General features: G+C 39.4%; 1 protein-coding gene across 1 annotated transcript in view; it reads right to left on the reverse strand.

Moving 5' to 3' along the window:
* zswim6 (zinc finger, SWIM-type containing 6) overlaps nt 1-22,500 on the reverse strand; it is a 56,185-nt gene that overhangs the window by 11,088 nt on the left and 22,597 nt on the right. Inside the window, exons 2-10 of the mRNA XM_063478027.1 lie at nt 14,612-14,968; nt 13,325-13,473; nt 12,877-13,027; nt 9,924-10,103; nt 9,024-9,200; nt 8,783-8,929; nt 5,830-5,970; nt 3,377-3,637; nt 1,416-1,551 (exon numbers count right to left, since the gene is read on the reverse strand). Coding sequence (XP_063334097.1) covers nt 1,416-1,551; nt 3,377-3,637; nt 5,830-5,970; nt 8,783-8,929; nt 9,024-9,200; nt 9,924-10,103; nt 12,877-13,027; nt 13,325-13,473; nt 14,612-14,968 — 1,699 coding nt within the window. The remainder of the gene's footprint in view (nt 1-1,415; nt 1,552-3,376; nt 3,638-5,829; nt 5,971-8,782; nt 8,930-9,023; nt 9,201-9,923; nt 10,104-12,876; nt 13,028-13,324; nt 13,474-14,611; nt 14,969-22,500) is intronic.

The following is a 22,500-nucleotide window of genomic DNA, read 5'->3' on the forward strand; positions in this document are numbered from 1 at the left end:
TAAAAATCAGAGAAGTTTAATTTAAACAAGACGAAATAAAGGTTCCCGTGGTGGTCTAGAAGCAAACCAACGGTGTGTATTTATTATTCACACATTTTTCTAAAACTCCTCCTCAGCATTCTTGAATTATTCAGTGAATATTCCAGCAAAAGGAGGTTTTATCATTAAACAGTGTCCCAGATAACTCCTCAGTCTGCCTCTCTTCTTTTTCCATCTCTGCATCATGAACCAGTGGAGACTTAAAGCGGGCAGAGAGGCAGGTTATACTAGGAGGTGGTGTTAAAATTCCAGCCTTAATCTGTCTTTATGTAAATGCACATTTTCCTTCTCTCTTTCAGGCATGCAGACTAAAACTGATCCTCTGTAGTGAACATCTAGAGGATGACTTGGATGATGGACTGTCATCATTAACCCCCCAACTTCCTTCCTTCCAACATGAAGGAAGTCTGAATGAAAATGATCGCCTGAAAATGTTAGCTTAGCTCCACTATTTGCATGTTTTTTTTAGTTTCTCAGCCATTTCGTCTTGCCTAATCTAGATGTCTATTTTTTAGTATGAGTTACAGATAAAATATTTTTTGTTTAGTTTTTGCTAGCTTCATTTCCTCAAGAGATTTTGCCTTTTGTTGGCCCGTCATTTTAAATAATGTATGATTCAAGTTTCTGCAGTAATTCTGTAGGTAATAACCACAAACCTTTCTAAAGTTACACTTAAACCTGACGTACACTTTCTTATGTGCAGGCACATGCTGCACAAGTATAAATGGTGGCTACTAACGTAGGCTTAATATAGAAATATGAATCATGTATTGTAATTTCTATGACTTCCTCAGTTAAATAAAGGTGACGTTGACTTACTGCATCAGCCTGTGGTACAAAAATACCATTTTGTACACAAGACAGCCCATATAACACAACACGCCCTAGTTCAGCTTCAGTTGATATAGCTTCAATACAATACACAGATTTTTTTTTTTTTAATTTTTTACATTTCTTTTAGGTCACTTTGGTGGTTTGTTCACATTCTGTTAACAGCTTCAGGAACTTGCAATAAGTACCTTTATCACTGATGTTATACAAGTACAAAAGCTACTATATCAGTGGTGGATACTAGTATTCTGTCCTTTTTAAAAATCATGTTTTCAATGGTTGTTGTACTGCCACTGAAATTACACATGAGTATTTTTCCATACAGGATATTTAGAATTAGGTCCTAAGACGATATAGTTTGGAGGTGGGGAAAAATAAGACAGGCGATAAAGGAAATTACCTTGAACTGTCACCTTGTCTATCCATTCAAAAACAAGCAACTGGAAAGTGAAACATCCTGTTTTCAGAATGTTGTTGGTTTTGTTTTTATGTTTTCTCATGTCTATATTTAAACTACATTTAAATATAGACAGCATGTAACTCACCTCATAGCCCTCAGTGCAATTCTATATGCCAGTTCAGCATCGTGAGGTAGCAGGGAGGTGAACAGAAACTTGGCAAAAGTGTGCATGGGGACACTCTCTCTGTAGAGTATTTCCCCCAGACCACTGTAAGGACCAGCTGGAAGAAACAAGAAACACATGGATCAGTTCAGTCTGTACAGAGTCGACGTGAATACAGATGAGTGCAGAGAAGAGCTTCATATATGACTGGGTGGTAACCCTATGTACCAGATTGTTTCCCAGCCTGACGTTAACAAGTTTGATAGTGCTGATTAAACCCACAAAGCAAAGCCAAAGTGTGTGAGTCAGCTCTGTATCAGAGGGTTGATCACTGTGTTGGTGAAACAGAAAGCAGAAACGTTTTGCTTTTAAACTGTGCAAGAGGACATCCTGAAACATGTCAATATGCATGTAGTTCTAAAGAAAATGAAACAGCTTCTAGGAAAAGCTTTCAAGTGCTGGTGTGGTGGCACAAAAAGGGCTTATTTAATATAATCGCTTCTATTAAATGCAATATTGGTTTTCTCTAAGACAATAATTCAGTTCAATTAAAGAAGTTATTGGATTTAATTGAAGTGCTGGGGTCATTCTCAATTTTCTCATGCTTTATTTCTTTATACTTTATAAATAATAGAGCTAAAATGTGTTAAAAGAAATAAAGATTTACAGACTTTGATAATATATATTAAAATGATTATTTCCTTCACTTGTTTAAGCCTTGCAGCTGTTAGTGGATAACTGCCCTGTTCTTTGTGGAATATACAATAAGCATTTTTTTTCACTCACACACTCCAAGCTCACTGGTTTTTACTTCGTATTCAAGTCTCTTTTTAAAAAAGAAAAAGAAAATCACAATTATGTAGTTTCATTTTTAAATTCTCAGATCACCTGGAACAGGTTTTTCTACACTAAAATAAATGAACTATTTTTAACTGTAAACGAATATACATTTGGTACTTCTGGCAGATGATGGTTTTTAGTGAAAGTTCAGTTTTCCATTAGAAAGGAATCATTTTAACATCTTAACCTGGAATCTGCAAACAATTCGCATGAAAAGACTAAAAACAACAGTGAGCTAGGTTTGTTCTGCTGTACGTGAGAAGTAAACTAAAACAGACTACAATGTGTGTCCATAGCAAAGAAAGATCATGTCGCACAATACAACAGTGTTGACTCATGGATGTGCTTTTAATATGCTTTTGGAGAACAGCGGAGCTTTCTGGCAGGAAATGTCAGCTTTTAGTAGGCTTTTGCTGACAATAGAATAGAGTAGAATATCACAAGATTATTTTGTGTTAACATTTTTTTCATAATATCAGGACAGCGAATAATTTTACCCAATAAACACAACCATGGTGTGCAAAAGACATATTGGCAGGAAAACTAGAGCCCTAAAAAACATACACACAGACAGCGACAACAGACTGACAATGCAAACAAGTCCACAATTGTAAATACGGGACTCCAAACGAAGTGTAAACGTACATGTACAGCACAGAACCTACAAAGTACACAGAGTTAACAACCCTGTACACACTGAGTCTGTTCTTTAAGCTGTCTGTGGGTCAGGGTGTGAAATGGAAATTTTCTTCTCACCACCTTTTCATGCACACCATTATGAACAGGTGGTGAGCAGCAATTTGGGAAATCTTGCCATTTCTTTATTAACATGAGTCCAGGGTCAAAGAATTTGATGCACAATTATTTGGCATCAAACAGCCTCTATGCCAAGCTAGCTTAGCTTGGCATAGAGGCTGTTTTTGCTTTCCTGGTCCAGTCCAAAGGCAACAAAATCTCACTAAGTAGCATTGTGCAATCTAGTAAAAAAATATATATATCTGCATTTTGGGAGAAGAACTTACTTAAAAAAAAAAAACTTATTACAGCAATGACTCACTGTTCGAAAAAGCAGCTTAATGTTGTTAAAGTTGGGTCCTACTCACCCTCTAGCAGTAAGACAGCTTGCTTCCGGAAGATCTTCACCAGCATGTCGTTTAAATCAATTTCTTGAAGCTTGCCCAATAGCTGCTCTTCATTGCGACACACTTTCTCCTGAGCGTAAAGGCCGTCTGGCATCACTCTCTGCTGCCCCAGTCCAATGAGAGCTGTCTCCACGGCCAACGACAGGAAAGACTCTCCTTCTTCCAAGAAACGCTGCGCTGGAAAAACCGGATGCTCCGTCCATCTGCCTGAACCCAGCGAGCCTGAGGGTAAGAGAGAGAGGTGGGAGGAGGACAGGGTGAGAGATGACTTAGCAAGGACAATGTCCCCTTTGGGGTGCAGATTGAGCTGAGTATTGATAAATCTACTGATCTGTTTGTTCATTCTCGTGTTCCATTTTCCTCACTGTGTACCCTCCTGATGGTAATCATGTGTTTTAATGGTTTAATGATGTCTTGGCAGACCTTACAGTTCATCCCAGGAGAATTAACAGTCCCTAATGCGCGCGCACACACACACACACACACACACACACACACACACACACACACACACACACACACACACACACACACACACACACACACACACACACACTCTCAGTTATAAATAGCACAGGCTTAATTGAAAACCTTCCCACCAAAAAAAAAATCCCTTATATTCACTAGTTCCTTCACTTCTTGAACTCATATTGACAATTTTTACCCATCAATCTACACTCAATAAACCTTTACGAAGTAAAGGTCCAAGAGTCTCAATGCAAACCACCACAGCTGAAGTGTGTATGAGCAGTGTATGTATGATACCAAACACTTTGGTATCAAACAATTTATCTTTATAGTTGGTGCTTTGATCCCATCGAATCTTTTCATAGAGTTCATCATCCATCTAAAAAGAGAAGCCCTCTGCAGAGAAAAAAAAACATGCAAACCAACTCAACAGCACTGCACTAGTTAGACCTTTACAGTAAAACAGCTGGATGAAAGTCAGTCTGAGCGAAATATTTATGACCGCTAAGAGCTTAACAAATTGTATATAAAGGGCTGAGAGAACACGAGGAAAAAAGACAGCTAAGTGAAGGATGGTGGCAGTAGCTCCCTGCTGTGGTGGTGCTTCTAATAAGGGGAAAGGGAAAGGGAGATCAGTTAGGACTAAGAGAATAAATGCAGCCAAACAGAATTTCTTGAAGAAAACCCCCTCCAGAGACCAAAGACTGGGACTACAGTTCAGCTTTCAGCGTAACAAGAATCTAAACTGGCAAAGATAATAATGAATGGAATGGTCTCAGGACAAGTCTTTAGGGCTGAAGTTGAGTGTCTCAGCCAACACCCCACAGACCACCCGTGGAAAACTCTGAATACAGCGGTTCAGATGCTTGCCATGCCATCCTGCCAAGCCTGACAAGAGGTAGAAAACAAAATGGGATGAACTGCCCAAATCTAGGTGCTGCATCTTGGAGACCTCCACCATCAACGGGAAAAGCCTGTGGAGGCTTTTCCAACATGACACAATTACATAACTGCAGCTAAGGGTACCTCTACAAAGTACTGAATTAAGTCTCTGAAAACTTCTTTTAATAAGGAGATTTCAGTTTTCATTAAGAATTCATTGTAGATTGATGGTGTATAAAATCAGGGTTATGTATTTATAATTAAATCTAGAACATAAAAATGAAGGGCCCTGAGCAGTTCCTGAAGAAACTGTTCTTTACAAGCAAAACCGAGTGCTAATGTGACGTCTGTTCTGGCTATAGCACGCTGAAATTCGTCTCGCTGAGCTCCCTGCATAATTAATGCATTTTAATTGGAGTGTTTTTCCTGCTGCATTTCTTATTCATGAGCTGTTATTGGAGGATGACTGGAGGCCAATCAGCATGTCTGTGTCATCTGTGCTGATTGCGACCTGAGGGCCTGCAGCTCTGACAGAGAAGATACAATCACTGCAGTGTAAATGTTGGAGGCACACTCTGGAAAATGAGTGTGTGTGTGTGTGTGTGTGTGTGTGTGTGTGTGTGTGTGTGTGTGTGTGTAACATCTGCAGCAAAGGAAAGCAACCATACATACATAATCACTTGAGTATTTTCATTTTCAGCTACTGTATATTTCTATATCATTGCATTCAGAGGACAATATTGTACTTTCTACTACCACTACATTTCTTTGACTTTGCATCCTATGGTAACATTACAAAATCCAATAAAATGTTAAAGCTCATCAGTGACTCACCATACTTTTGCCCTATTACCTCTTAAAAATCTGTGCCTTGTAGGGTTCTCTAGGTAATTTCAGCAAACACACATCATCCATAAATATTATCAACTGTCCAAAAAAAAAAGGACATAGTATGAAAATATCTCACAAAAGAATTAGAGCAAACAAAGGCACCCGTCTTCAGAAAGAATTTTGGCACCAGAGGATGTGAGCGATTCTACAGCTATGTGTTCATCTGCACGCACCTGAGAAATCAAGTAGAGTTCCCTCCTCGCTGCCCCTCCCCGTCTCCATGAGGGTGCTGAAAAGAGTGCCGATGGGGTCCAGAGGGTGGCCCACCCATCCTTCCAGGTTGGTGACTGATGTAATTCCTCTGTTTAGCAGCTCTGCAGTAACACAAAGACACTAAGTATTAGTTTAAAACATTAGTTTAGGCAGGCTAGGAAGACCATGTCATGATGCTGAATAAGCCTAAAACATCCATGTATCTCATATAGGGCATACTATATGGGCATTGTATTTAACTGACTTAAGCCTGCACACATTTCTGCAAGCCCCTTTGCAACCCAAACCCACCACACATCCTCTTTTCCTGTTGTTTCTATATTGTCTTTTTTTAATATTTCCTGTCACCAGAACAGAGTCAGATATAAATTCCTGCATATGAAATAATCTTTCATGGTCGTAAATGACTGTTGATGAACTGTTGACACTCTGGTGTTAAACTGATAGAAAGTGTCACAGAAAACTAAATACAGCTTGTATGCATATCTAAAGGGTCTCCAGCAACAGATGGTGTGACCCCCACAGAGCCATGATGTCAGTGTCATTGAAGGAATACATAGATAGGAATATATACAGTCAGGTCCATAAATATTGGGACATCGACACAATTCTAACATTTTTGGCTCTATACACCACCACAATGGATTCCAAATGAAACGAACAAGACATGCTTTAACTGCAGAGTGTCAGCTTTTATTTGAGGGTATTTACATCCAAATCAGGTGAACAGTGTAGGAATTACAACAGTTTGCAAATGTGCCTCCCACTTCTTGAGGGACCAAAAGTAATGGGACAGAATAAGAACCATAAATCAAACATTCATTTTTTAATACTTGGTTGCAAATCCTTTACAGTCAATCACAGCCTTAAGTCTGGAACACATAGACATCACCAGACGCCGGGTTTCATCCCTGGTGATGCTCTGCCAGGCCTCTACTGCAACAGTCTTCAGTTCCTGCTTGTTCTTGGGGCATTTTCCCTTCAGTTTTGTCTTCAGCAAGTGAAATACATGCTCAAACGGATTCAGGTCAGGTGATTGACTTGGCCATTGCAAAACAGTCCACTTCTTTCCCTTCAAAAACTCTTTGGTTGCTTTTGCAGTATGCTTTGGGTCGTTGTCCATCTGCACTGTGAAGCGCCGTCCAATGAGTTTTGAAGCATTTGTCTGAATATGAGCAGATAATATTGCACGAAACACTTCAGAATTCATTGTGCTGCTTTTGTCAGCAGTCACATCATCAATAAATACAAGAGAACCAGTTCCACTGGCAGCCATACATGCCCACGCCATGACACTTCCACCACAATGCTTCACTGATGAGGTGGTATGCTTAGGATCATGAGCAGTTCCTTTCCTTCTCCATACTCTTCTCTTCCCATCACTCTGGTACAAGTTGATCTTGGTCTCATCTGTCCATAGGATGTTGTTCCAAAACTGTGAAGGCTTTTTTAGATGTCGTTTGGCAAACTCTAATCTGGCCTTCCTGTTTTTGGGGCTCACCAAAGGTTTACATCTTGTGGTGAACCCTCTGTATTCACACTGGTGGAGTCTTCTCTTGATTGTTGACTCTGACGCACATACACCTGCCTCCTAGAGAGTGTTCTTCATCTGGCCAACTGTTGTGAAGGGTGTTTTCTTCACCACGGAAAGGATTCTTTGGTCATCCACCACAGTTGTGTCCCGTGGTCTTCCTAGTCTTTTGGTGTTGCTGAGCTCACCAGTGCGTTCCTTCTTTTTGGGAATGTTCTAAACAGTTGTTTTGGCCACGCCTGATGTTTTTGCAATCTCTCTGATGGGTTTGTTTTGTTTTTTTCAGCCTAATGATGGCTTGCTTCACTGGTAGTGACAGCTCTTTGGATCTCATCCTGGCAGTTGACAGCAACAGGTTCAAAAAGCAAACAGCACACTTGAAATGAACTCTGGACCTTTTATTTGTTCATTGTAATTGGGGTAATGAGGGAATAACACACTCCTGGCCATGGAACAGCTGAGAAGCCAATTGTCCCATTACTTTTGGTCCCTTAAGAAGTGGGAGGCACATATACAAACTGTCATAATTCCTATACTGTTCACCTGATTTGGATGTAAATACCCTCAAATAAAAGCTGACAGTCTGCAGTTAAAGCACGTCTTGTTCGTTTCATTTGGAATCCATTGTGGTTTTGTATAGAGCCAAAAATGTTAGAATTGTGTCGATGTCCCAATATTTATGGACCTGACTGTAGATACAGATACACTTTAATCTACTCCATAAAGCACAAAAAACAAATAACCTGTGGTAAAGGTCTCCAAGATGCAGTTCCACTTAATCCACACATGCAAATTTCTAGGTCTATATTTTTATTCTACAGCTCTGTTGGCATAATTTTGCATGATTTACAGTTAATAAAAAGCCCCTATTTATGTTAGACCGGTCTTTCATAGAGAACTTTAACTGAGCCACAGGGCTCCACAAACGCAGTAATTGAGTTCCACCCCCCCCCCCCCCCCCCCGCCCATTCTTCACTCAGAATGACTATCTTCCAAATAAATGTTCCCCATGAATGTTCAAGCCCAAATTTGAATTATACAAGCAGATAACACCAATAACCTTAACAAACAAACAAAAAAAACCCCAAAAAATCAAAACAAGAGTAATCGAACAGATGGCTGTTTGTAAAGATGCGTGAACATTTGCACTTTAGTTCAATGCAAAATAATGTTTTTGCATTTGTTGCATACGTGCTTGACCGGCCAAGTTCCTGTAAGAGCGAAACCTAAATAAGAGCAAGCGAGGATGTGTTGTTCTTCACGGGTGAACAGACATTGTGTATACAGATAATACAGCAGTAAAATGAAAACAGACTTTGGAGGGCACTGATTAAAAGTAGGAAAGCAAAACTAAAGAGCACATTAAAGGAGGGTACACTGACCTTTTTTGTGGGAGCGAAAGAGCTCCAGCTGTTTCTGCTGCTGCCGCCGCAGTGTGTTGACGATGGCGATGGCCAGCCTGAGCGCTTCTTTGGGGTATCCGTGTGATCTCAGGGCATCCACTCGGGCACACGCTGTAGGGACGTGCTCTGTGGGAAGGAGAAGTTATTTAATTTGTATTCCTTCTGCTTTTTTTTCTACATTTATTTCTTGTTATCTCTAACCACAACTCTTCTCTCTCACCATGCCACAAAGGCCACCCTCGGGTGTCGAAGAGGGACGAGTCGAGGTTCTCATGGTAGCAGTAGTTGGTGTAGTGGTCCTCTGTGATGATGTTTTGCAGGTGGGGGTCCTGCCAGTGCAGGTCGCAGGCCTCGATGGCTCGTGTGAAGACCGTCCGGTGAGGCCGAGTCAGCGAGTCTGTGAGAGACGTCAGATGTTTTTAAATGTCAAGCTGCGAGGTAGTGGAGTGTGGTGGTTTATTTTGTGTGCCTAATTAGATTATTTAATCAACATAATTTGACGATAAAGGCAAAGCAATTTATTAAGTAGGCTTCAAATAAATTTCCACCTGAGAAATTTATTTGAAGCCTACATGATACCGGTTGCCTTCGGGTTCCTCCTATGGCCACCTGAGGCTGACTCTGAGGTCAAGGGCAAACTTTTTTTTTGATTTGATAAATTTTGGAATGATCAGGGGTTAAAATGACCAGGAGTTAAAAGGCATGTTTACAGCCTAGTACAAAAGTCCTGATGGATGGACACAGTTATATTTCCAGTCTTAGATTTTCCAAAGTGCTACAAAAGCTGAATACAAAAGTTTCAGATTGCTTGAAAAATGGCAAAAAAATCATATTTTGCATGGATCTTAACAAGGTTCCAAGTAGAGCTTCAACATGCAACAAAAAGAAATGGCAGTGAGAGAAAACATTTTTTTGAGCATTCAATTTATTGATCGGGAGTGTATATGAAAAAGACAAAGAATAAGAGAGTGACAAGATGTATAATGAATAAGTTGAACTGAAAAAAAGGTCAGTAACATAACAAGTGCTGCTGGAGATTGGAGAAAGAAATGATGTGATGCAGGAGAGCGTCTGGGAATAAAACAATAGGAAGACATATTTCTGCCTGCTGTCATCTCACCTGGGTTACCAGCAGGGCCCTGGGGCAGAACGTTGGTGAGATTGGTCAGTTCGCTACTATGGTTACCGTCCTCCAAGGGGCAGACGTCCACGCTGTTCCACCTGCGAAGCTGACGTAGCCAGAAAGCCTTCTGCTCAGGTTTGCAGTGGGGGTTCAGCACGATGCACATCCACAGGGCCCCTGCACACACATATCCAGATATATTACACTTACAAACTTTGCTCTCCTCTTCTGAGACTTACAGCAAGAGAACAGAATAAAAAAAAAAAAAGGAATTTAATAACCCATAAAGTTTTGTAGCTTCAAGTTAACTTGTTAAATAATTGAGGGCTGCTGCTAGCCAATACTTTCATTATTGATTAAACTGTTGATTATGCTGGTTTATAAATCATGAGATTGTTTTGTGCTCAGTTGAACCGGCAACCTTAAGGGCTGAAAAATGAAGCAAACATGGAAGTGCCAAAAAAAAGAAATACAAGAAAGGATCTGCAGTTCCTCTAATGGCCACTTGAGGCTGGCTGCAAAAGCAGACCATTTACCTCCCCTGTTAAACTCAGACAGCCAATTTCAGTTTCAAATTTCAGTACAGCTAATTTCCCGTTACAAAACATCAGAGATGTTGTTAAAACATTGTTTTAATAACTCACCCTTTTTGATACTGATAAAGCTTAAAATTTGAGGTGACTACTTTGACTGATGAATATGCTGACACTGGCAAGTGTAGCTAGTAGCCTCACCTGCACTAGCTGAAGTCACCTTTTCATGTAAATTATAGCATTATAGCATTTTAATGAAATTATCTGTCAAGTAATATAGCTTGCTGTGTAATTGAGACCATCAAAGAAGTCTATGCTTCGACCGCTAAGCACTAATCAGCAGCTATCCATGCCTGTGTGGATATGTTTGCATATGTTTTAGTTTATCAATGCAGCTTGCTAGCACATGCTTGTCAGCATTAGTTAATAACTAAGTACATCATAGGCTTCTCTAAATATGGTTATTTCTAGCTCTGGAAAAACTAACACCAACAGCCAAAAGAATAAAGGTGAATCCTACAGATGATTAGGCTCTGTCCATCTTCGATATACAGTCTATAGGCTTGTAACGTCAAGTCAAGAATCAGTTTGCTGTCATATTAGATCAAGGAAAGCTCAAAAACTGGAACAAAAAAAAGCTTTTTTTAAACAAACAAAAAAAATAACACAGTTGAAAGACAGTTTTGGACCAGCATTTTACATATTATTATCCACCTCTTTGATGAAAGAACCAAACAGACGAATATATTTTTATGTTATCGACTAAGCAATCAAAGCTGAAACCCGAATCGATAAGACAGCAGGAAATATTCATATTGTTGTTGTAACCAAATTCGAGAAAGTGCCAATTCATTCTAAACAGTCCAAGCATGTGCTGCTAATATATGATGTTCTGTTTTGTGTGACAAAATGACCACAAAAGGAAAAGACTAAAATCAGTAAGTGATTATGCCAATTCAATTCCTGATGCTGTATTACTCAACTATTTGTTGCAGCTCCATAAACAATTGGGAGATTAATTGCACTGTTGGCTAAAACCATGAAGACAGTAGTGAAAAAAATAACACACACACACACACACACACACAAAGAGGCTGAAGAAGGATGAAGGGAATGTTAGGGCAAAACGAAACTGAAGGGAAAAAAAGAAGATGTCCAAAAAAAAGAGAAGACAAGTGGTGAGGGGAGGGATGACGTGAATACAGGAGGGAGGGAGGGAGGGAGGGAGGCTCACAATGAGGGGGAAGGGGAAGGAGGAGACAGGCTTTATCCTCTGTCTCTTTGTTAGGGGTGCACCAAGGACAACACGGAGGAGGGAAAACAGCAGGGCGACGTCACACGTGAGTGACGAAATGCAGAGAAAGAATCTTCAACAGCAACACACAGGGGAAGGAAAGAAAACAGAAGATGGGGAAATAAGTAAAACATTAATATTTACGATTTAAGATCTAATATTAGAATTTTTATCAAGGACTTAAATGTTCATGAAAACAGGATTTTGAGTTTGTTTTTAAGGGAAATCCGAGTTATCTTTGATCACAAGCAAATATGTCAGCTTTACACTTGGGGTCTGGCTGGTTTTGTTTCATTTTTGGTCTGTTTCTGCAAAAGGAACAGTCACCATCTGGGACAAGCGATTAGAATCAGCCATAGACTGTATATAAAAGATGGGCGAATCCTGATGTCACCTATTAGCAAACTCCTGTTATGAGGCTTCAAATGGACCATCACATCAGTCTTGATTTGATTTGTTTTTTGTATTTTTGTTTGTTTGGTTTTTTAAACAGGATGTCACTTGTTTTATCCGGGAGCATAATTTACAAAATTCATATGACACTGTATTCAATAAGACGTAAAACTACTGATTGAGATAATAAACTTATCAGGAAAGTGTTTACTGAGGTCATAGAGTAGGGGAGACAAAGAGTTATTTTTCTATAGACTTCTACATAGCAAAAGTTCTTTTTGCAAACAGAGGAGTTTCCCCCTGCTAGAGAACAGGAAAAAAAAATTTCAGATTTCAGGTAGGTCCACACTGGCTTAGCTTTAGACATTTAGATATTGAATACATATTTATATTTTATGGTTTCGACTGCAATTTGAGGATTTCCTGTATGTTTGTTAATTTTCTTCAATTCATTAAGAATAAACCAGTAAATAAGCTTATTGCTCACATAAATGTATAAAAACTAGCGGTGGATGAATACAAAGGATTTCACATTCTTTATCTTGCAAGATTTTGAATCTCAGAATTTCAAAATTTATTTCTGTAATAAATGGTAATAAACAATAGGACACCTAAGGGTTAAGAGTATCATAAGAAAAAGACAGCTGGTTGAAGTGCACTGTAGCCGCTCACACACTAAAGCTGCCACAAATTGGTTAAAATTCTGCTTGTGTGCCTGTTATCACTGTACCTAGTTCGTCCCACAGCTGCCTGTACTTGTCAGTCATGGCCGTCCCCTGTTGCCTCCACAGCGCCAATCTAGGGTCACCCATGAACTGCTCTGTGATCAGTGTTAACATGCGAGCTCCATTGGAGTCCCTCATCTTCAGCATCTCTCTCACCTGCAGGGACAACTTCACTGTGAGTAAATGGTATATATCACTTTTATTTAATCAGATAATAGGATCAAAATCAAGATGACAGTTCTGGATTATTTTAATTTCACCAAAGAAATAAAACACTTTTAATGTAAATGATAAAAGACCAAGCATGGATCATTCTGGTACCCCTTTAGGTATTAAATTTGGAAGGTGTTTTGACCATCAGTGCAAATAGCTTGTAGAGTATCAGAATAAATATACATAAAATCAACAAAATCACCGTACATATAAGACATGATGTGATTAGAGGGTCAGTACCTTGCTGAACAGTAAGTTGAGCTGCTTTCCTGAGCCATGGTACCCGCCCTGGGAGAGAAAGAGCTTGACCTGTTCCTGGACTTGCTCCTCATCCAGATGCCAACAGTTCTCGTCATCTACACTTGCCCCCGCTGTCGGATCAGGAGCTCCTGCAGTGAATGAAAATGAATAAGTCAGTAACTCTTAACAACAACTAGATGTTCTCATAAAAAAACTGATTTGATCCAGTGCAAAAGAGTATGTAATGTGAAAGCATCAAAAGCACAAGTACTTATATATTCGTATGTCCATTAATGCATATGGTCTTATTATTTTTAAACAATGATTAAACAACTTGCGCTGATTTCCAAACAAGTATCTTCTCAGGGAAGAGCACAAAATAAATTTGCCGCCATCAGCATATCTACTAGTTTACCTTTTGCATTAAAGCATTAGTGCTGTGCAAGCTTAAATGCTGATCAATAGTGAAAATACTGCAAAATCTGCAACAATAAGCATTCTACATGAGCAAAGAGTGCATCTTTCATTTCTAACGCTTAACACCCAACTCCAGGGAATATATAATCCATAAGGTTTATGCTAAATATGTTCCACTATATGTACACACTTAGTCATCCTCATATTCTGATAACCAGTTATTTAAATCATAATTTAAACATTCATATACTGTATTGTAAAATACTTAAAAGATTTAATTTGTCAACCTGGGATTCAGAAAGTTAAAATGGACAATTTCACGATGTTCTGACATTTTAAGGGTAAAATGATTCATCAGTACAGGCAACAGTTTCAGCAGTCAAATTAAATCATAGTTAGCTGCAGCACTACTTTAAATTTGTTCTGCTCAGTACAACAATCTACATAAGACCATTAATACTAATGTAATTCAGAAACACACAGGTACATTTTCAGGCAGATAATTTGTTCAAGAAGATAATTTTCAGTTTAATTTTAAGATACTAAAGCTACATATACAAGAGATGCTTTTTAGCATAAGATAATGTATTCAGGCAGACGTTTGCTCAAACATATATGAAATGGGGACTTATGTGTCACAATGTATCACAAATACACACAAAGAAAGTCTCCTTCTTGTATGCTGTAGTACAGGTGCACTTACATACACAGTACATATGGAGATGACAACTGGAAATCCACTGATGGAAGATGAAGAAAATCTAATCTAATCCAGGTACCTGGATTTATTTGTGTCTGTTTCTGTGTTTAGGGACAGCCTGGTCTTTGTCTAAAATCACAAACCACCCTTAAAGCAGTGGCTCCACTCACCGTGGACCTGGTTGATCTCTGAGTTCTGTGACAGTATTTCATCTGCCAGCTTCTGTGCTGTCGGCAGCACATCTGTGTGATGCACTGTGATTAGGTACTGAACAAACTTCTGCAGTTGATCTCTGTTCATTTGGAATAGAGTCTCTGAGATGGGCAGGCGCAGTTTGACCTGCTCTGGCTTCCGTACTCGGTACAGTGAGAGTGCCACAACGTGGGCACAGTAAAAAATGTCCTTGTTGCCGCAGCTGCATGTCACTGCTGTGATTTTGCAGCGGTCGAAGCTGACGCTCACATTGCAGACTAGCTCTGGCTCAGAGGGTGTAGCGGGTTCCCTTACTGTGCCACTGAGGTGAAAACCTGCAAAGAGACAGAAATGACTATTAGAAATTAATCGCACCATGTATTTTCATGTACATAATTTCACCATGTACATAATCACAAACCACGGCTTAAAATTAAAATAAGATATACTTTGTTTATTTATAATTTCCAACAAACCTGCATCCAGCATGGAACTCAAACCCACAATTTCGAGATTAAAAGTCTCGTGCAATATCTACTGAGCTACCCAGAGCACATTGGTACAATAGACACAAACTGGTATCTTAAACTTTAGGAAGTTAAACAAAATGACTGGCCAACATCTTAAAACAAACAAACAAACAAACAAACATGTTCCTTACAATATACAAAATAATGGAGTACCACACGGATCTGTGCTGGGTCCTTAACTGTTTACACTCTATAGGACTTAAAATATTCTTCTTTTTTTTTTTTTTTACAGAAAAGGCCAGTTGCCCTTACAATATAAGGTACCTTAAGACAAATATGTGTTCTAGGACTTTTTAAATAAAACTTAAAGTGAATTGAAGCTTATTGTTGTTATAATTGTATCCAATACAATAATATCATATAACATATGTTTGGTAACATATTATACTATATAATATAATGTAACTACTTTTTGGCATTAAGGAGCTAGTGAGAGTATTCCAAAACAGTCAGTTAAACAATGAGCTGCCAGATTATGGTAATAATTCAGTACAAATGTATCCCTTCATACAACTATTTTTATCTTTGGATGTTGTTCAGAATGATCCTATTCTCGTTCTTTGGTTCTACCTTAATTTCACGTGATCGACAAAGTGCTGCCCAGGTGAAAAAAAATGGACACAAAAAAGGTAAAGGGCACGACTGAGTGCAAAGACCAAAATTTTCTCATTTCCTTTTCATTTCCTTTCCACAACACCTTCAGTGTTTACCTTATCCTGAACAGCACTTCAGCAATGACAGAATCATTCACAGGCACTGAGAACTGTTATTGTATTCTGAACCTATGGCCCTCTCATGGCCAAAATGTACAGGCCTCTGTGTGTTTGGGGAAAAAAAAGAATAAAAAAAAAAACGTATTTTAATGTGAATGTGACCTCGAGCTTACTCTTCCCAGCTTAGGGGTTTTGACAGGGAAAAAACATAAACAAAAGCCAAATGTGACAAATACAGATTTAAAAGAACAGCAACACCACGTGGGAGTGAGGTTTAAACATGTGTTGAGTTTTGAGAGCCATAACAGATGGACATGTTTTGGCAGAATATGACAATGCAACAAGTACTTTATGGGTAAAATTCTTCTGTAATTAGAATAAATGGGCAATCTGACCGAGTTAGTGGGTTATCAGTTGATGACAGATGGTTTCATAAACTCAGCCAGAGCTAAACTGATATAAACATTTTCATTTAGTCTGTACTGTTTTAATCTTACTACAGGGAGCACATGCACAGCTCATTTTACGATACACAGGCAGAACAGTGGCTTATTTAGACCTCGAATCGCAGGGGCATGATGTACGTCTTGCATCAAGTTGTCATTCAAACTGAAAATCATGTAACGTGGCCAACAGGGAGGCTGATAAGCCTCCATGCCAGACAGTGACAGATGACAGACAGCATTATTAGATGGTCGCTTGAGCCAAAGGAAATGGGAAATGCATTAAAGAGCCAACCTTCTGTCAGATGCTGTCTATGGGGGAGTTTAAGTAATCGTTTGAAAGCAGACAGAAAGAGATTTAAATCATATCTCTTTAGAAATGAGATGTCTTTAGAAAGTGATGTTAAGATATTCAACCAAGACTAACACACACACACACACACACACACACGCACACACACACATGCACTTATATTCCTTATTCTAACTGTATCTGTATGATATCCGGTCATCTCAGGCATATATCTCTGGCTGTGAGGACTGAAGCCCCACGTACGAACTTTCTGTTTGTCAAGAGCAGTCAGTCAGTCAGAACAAAGTTGGCTTTAAGGTAGAGGGAATGGAGCAAAAACAGCTTCTTTTTTTTCCAGACAGAGGATGAACTAATGGGATACACGAGGGAGGAGATCAAGATTATTTCAATTGTGAGTCAGCAATAGAGTCCAAGAATAAAAATAGTGAACTGGAAACTAGCATTATAAGTCTGCTTTAAGCATATTAAAGAGATTCCGATACACTTTCTGTACAGTCAGCAATCATTTAGCTTGTGCAAAGGCTGCATGAGTTGAAAAAGAGCAAGACCAGATGCTAGCTAACTTTAGCTAACATTAGCTATCAGCTCCTGGTCTTTTCAGGCCAAGTAATGGCACACCAACAAAACCCGAGTACAGTAAGTGAGCATGAGTGTTCTACTCCCTGCAAGTTCACATTTCTCACCAAATCTCATAGTACAAATTTGTTTACTGTTAAATAAACGCAAAAATGTTTTCAAAGCCTTCCTATATCGAATAACATCACAAATGTAAAATCTGTGGCTCAACTTCTTTGAAACCAGAGATTAAACTAAAAAGAAGCGAGATCAAGAGAGGCGCAAGTGTTTTTATGGACAGCACTAAATCTGTGTCACAGCTATGAGTATTTGCAGCAATATCGCTATGACGCACGTGGTCACATATTTATAGCTATTAATGTTAGTGCTGAATGCAACTTCTGCAGTTGCAACATCAAAATCGGATGTTCCCTTGCTCGGTAAAAGAAGCGAACAAGAGTAGGTGTTTGTCTGCAGATGTGATGGTGCTTTGTGAGAAAAAACAAAAGAGGCGGAAGGACTACAAGACAATATCTGAGAGTGAAACTTGTATAGAAATAGAAAAGAGAAAAAAACTAAGGTGTTTCAGTTCTTTCTGCTTTTCCAGTTGAGCAGACACTCAGTCAACCACACAACCACCAGTCCACATCCTGTCTTTTTTTATACAGACACACACACACACACACACACACACACACACACACACACACACACACACACACACACACACACACACACACACACACACACACACACGAGATGAAATGTGTGGTGCTCTCCGTTACACCGCCCTGCCCCAGTCATGCCTGGCCTACAGCTGAACCACTGACGTAACAGAAAGAGAGTGACTCGAGAGGAGGGAGGAGGCCACCACTGTGCTGCTGGAAAAATCGGTATGCCCTCAGCTGAGTGTGTCAGTGAGCACATGCAGGAGTTGCTTGGCCGCGAGCCAAAGCCCTGAGCTCAGCATTCTGTAATGCACTTCCTCGCTCTCTCTGTCTGCTCTTCACAGCTTGCATAATACAGCTCTGTACACCACATAGCAACCAAACTTAACTCCTTCCCTCCCAACACATCAGGAAACTAGTCTGGAGCATTTTAAGAACTAAAGCTGGAGATGTGATGCAGTAGAAATGCAAAGACCTTTAATTTATGTTTCCTATACTTCCATTTAGGGGGGTGATAGTTACATGGGTAATTGTTACTGTTGTGCTACTTTACTCCACTTTGACCACTAGAGAAGTGATTGTTACCCCTAATTCTGCGCTGCTAAATATAAGAGCTCTCCATGAATAAAATCTCAAGGACTGCTATTGGTCTTTGGGGCACTTTGGGAACCCTGGAACTAATGCATACTACCGGTTTGTTTTCTATGTAATGATACTGCAGTTCACCAGTGTCGAGTTGTAATTTCAAGGTATGGAGGTCTTCTACTGTACAAGTACCTAACAAGCCCTGGACACCACCACTGGTTCATCTTGAGGTTGCTTGCTTGATGAAACTGGTTGCAACTCTTTGCAAGAGAGGTCACAAACAGAGTCAACCACTATTTATTTCCTCACAGTTTTAAGTTGCACCAAGGTCGGTGCGTAAGATGTCAATTTATCTGCAAATGCTCGCCAACTACTTGCTAAGTGTTAGTGAAATAAACACTAACCAGAAAGAGAGCGTATTTGTCCTTAAAGTAAAAGCTGCTCCTTTTGAAACATGTTGGTTTCAACAATAAGACAAAACGTTTACTTTGAAGTTCTCCAATTCTGGTTTGCGACACACTTTTTTCAAGTTTCACTATAACTCAGTGGTTAGTTAGTGACTGTTTGCATACATGTGGGCATCTTCTATGAAAACTACAGGCAAACACCACAATCTGCTGGTCCAGCACCCCCTATGCAACTAATTTCACCCAGCGACAGCGAGGAATCTCCTGCAACCACTCGCCAACCAATCGGGAACAACTTTTATTTCTCTAGTGAAATTTGGTTTCTAGGGGGTCACTAACCAGCATCTAGCCTTATGTGAGTGAGGCCTCTGGGGCTTTGTTTCAGGAAGACGATCAAAAGAGCTTGACATTATATTAGGGGAAAAAAACAGGATGACCCAATTAATAAAAGTGTTGAGGTAGACCTTTCTGTGTGAAATCCAGCAAAGAGTAAACAGCTTAATCTAACTAATTGTTTTAGAACGATTAGGGAAAAATAATATTTAATACTATATTTGCATTTTATTTTGTAATATTTATGTGCAGAAAGAACCAAAAGCAGGACCAAATAATAAAATAGTGGGAGGCTATTAGCATTATCTGCAATGTACATTCCTCACATAATGCTGGTTTAGTTTTCAATACCAAGCCAAAATCTTTTAGCAAGTACATACTGCATACTTGCTTGTCATATTAGTGAAGATGCTTTCTTTATTTGTTTTGGTGCATCTGAATACGCCTCAGTGCATTAAGGGCCATCATACATGCTGTTTAAAAAGAAACTTGCTTTTAAAAGAAAATTGCTTCTTCAGATATAAAGAGAGCTGCAGATACCCTGAATACACTCGCTTGCAAAATTGAGGTTTAACACTTCACTCCCAGTTAAGCTGTCTCTATAGGATTCACTGAATCCTATAGAGACGGCTTATATAGAGGAGGAGGGGGGCTGTGGTTGAAAACAGGCATAGGATGTTAGCCCGTGAAACAGCAGTAGCTCAGCTCTATGTAGAGTTCAGCCTCAGAAGGTGTTTGTGCCAGCAACTGTGAGCTTTGTTGTACACTGAAATTGTGGCTGTAAGGGGTAAGTCACCACAGTGTGGCCAAGCATTTCAGCCAAGGTGGTATCTTGACTTTATCAGTGTGTGCATTGTGTGTTGGTTCTGGTGACAATGGGGAACCTAATCCCTCACCCATAGAGATACCGAGGTGCCTCTGGGGCTGTAGGAAGGAACAGTAAACAACCAATCGATAGTCACAGTGGACTCATCACCATCTGTCTTTAATTACTGGTTTTAGATCAGCTTGCACTTTCAGAGCTTTATGGTATAGCCACTAATCCTAATCGATTTTTGTGATTAATTATTTCTAGCAGTTGATTGGATCAACAAATTTTTCTAACAAATTCATAATTTCATCTTTTTTTTTTTCTTGCGAGACAGAATAAAACTGTTAAGGCTAATGAATGGGATGTTGTGTTATTATGCAATTTCCTTGCATTATGAGTGAAAGCCAGTCTGATCTTTTTTCTTACACTTAAGAACTTGCACTACAGCGCTTATTAACAAGCGCTATAGTGCAATACCATCACAATACCATTTCTTTTTCATGTTTTCTATATGAATCATAAACAGGTGTGGGTGATGGCTTTTTACTGGTTAATGTAATCCTTATGCTCCACTGCTACAGAACTGGAGATTTAAAACTACTCATAGTTTGAGCACTGGCTTAATCGGCAGGCTACCTAACTCAAGCTAAAAAGGTTGAAGACAACAAAATTATTAATTGCAGAATTCAAATTAGAGGCATTTTTTATCTTCCTTTTTTAATTTTTTAATATACACTTCCCACCTGGCAATAGCAGTAGCTGTCAGCGATATGTTTATGGTTTATCCCCCTAGACTCATTCTAGTGAATTTAGTATCTCAGGAGAAACTTGAAAAAAAATGTATTTAAAGATGAACTTGTTTCAGATTGAATTATATGTTAAATACACCATAATATCACACTATAGGTGACATAGGTGACAAGACCAAAGGTCAACAATGCTGAGACATAATATTGTGAAAAAACTATTTTCTGGACTGAAGGGAAAAGAAATACAATCTATGTTAATTCTAGTTCTTATTTTAATGCAAAGTTCGTATTTAATATGTTACTGTACATGAAAGAGTCACTGTTAATAAGGTCTTCTTCTTTTCTTTTAACAGCTTGATGGTGGTGGCAACCATTAAAGAGAACTCCATAAACAAAATTCTTTGTCAAATTCTTTCAGTAACCTTCCTTTACACATGCCTGAAAGCTGAGTTGTCCCTCTTATAATACTCATACATACTCATACTACATACCCATTTCAACCCTTGCCTAGCCTAGCACTCCCAAATCCTCTCTCCATCATAACAAACATCTCTTTCCCTTTACCACCACAGCCCTTACATTTGAAGTCCTTTTCCTTCTCTTTAACGGTCTTCGAACATGCCTTTCCCCCTTGTCCTCTTCATTAGTCTGTGGCCAATAGGAGCACAGTTTCCACTGGCACCCCACTGGCCAACAAAACTGGAGGCAGAGGTTGTAAGCCCAGGCCCAGACAATCCAGTATGGAAATCTCATTCTTGATGATTCATGTTTTTAATTTGGCAAAATCTTTATGCCAGGAGGCCTTCCTGAAGCAATCCTCCCCACTAAGACTGACTGTGTCACTAAGAGTACACTGCCCCCACCCCCTGTGACTGGGTTAGCCACTGTCAATAAGTTAACCTGCTAGAAAAAGGGGCTTAAAAGGAGCTGATGGAGGCAAACCTGAAATAAGGTCAATGAGGATTTGAGTTAACTAGGTCAATCTGTGTTCCTCTTAAGTGAACACCAAAAGCTCCTTCCTCACACCGTGAACCTCACACGCTAGCCGATAAATGTCATACCTGGTGCCAGTTCTCATAGCCCTACAGTGACTAAAAGTAATTAGGGAAAACAAAACTATAGCCAAAGACAGTGATCTCCTTCCTTGTATCCAATGTCCTGCTTTTGAAACAGAACTCTAGAAATAGCAAACTGCGATGAAATTCTACACAGCTGAATGAGTCCTCCTCTGACTGAGCAGACAGAAATTCCTCAGCACTGTCAGAAAAACAAGAGGCCACCTTTACCATGCATGAGAAACTGCATACGGTCTCATCACTCCGAAAAAATAAAAATAAAAATTAGAAAACAACAACTCCAGCAAACACCATGGAAGCCCATTTCACCATGCAATAAAAAGAGGACATAGGCTGATATTTGAGTTTAACTGCTGCGATTCAGGCTCCAATGAGGCCCGTCTGGCCTGTAGCAAGGATGGGGAAAAAACTCTTATGGTTTTGAAAGAACCACTGCAGTTGGAATTACTTAATCTGGCAGTGAAAGGATAGAGAGACTGGCCTTATAACAGCGACATATCACTCTAATAGCAGCGGCAGCAGATGAATCGATTAAGAACATAACTATCAAAGCACTTAGAGATGCTGCACTCCTTACTGCCTTCATGTAATGCAATTTGAGGACTATGAGAGCAGGTGTCACACATAGCAGTCAAGCATTTTTCCAAGTCTTGAATTGCAAAAGACTATTATTATTTTGATTAG

This window comes from Pelmatolapia mariae, linkage group LG7, assembly GCF_036321145.2.
Source record: "Pelmatolapia mariae isolate MD_Pm_ZW linkage group LG7, Pm_UMD_F_2, whole genome shotgun sequence".
Classification (NCBI taxonomy): domain Eukaryota; kingdom Metazoa; phylum Chordata; class Actinopteri; order Cichliformes; family Cichlidae; genus Pelmatolapia; species Pelmatolapia mariae.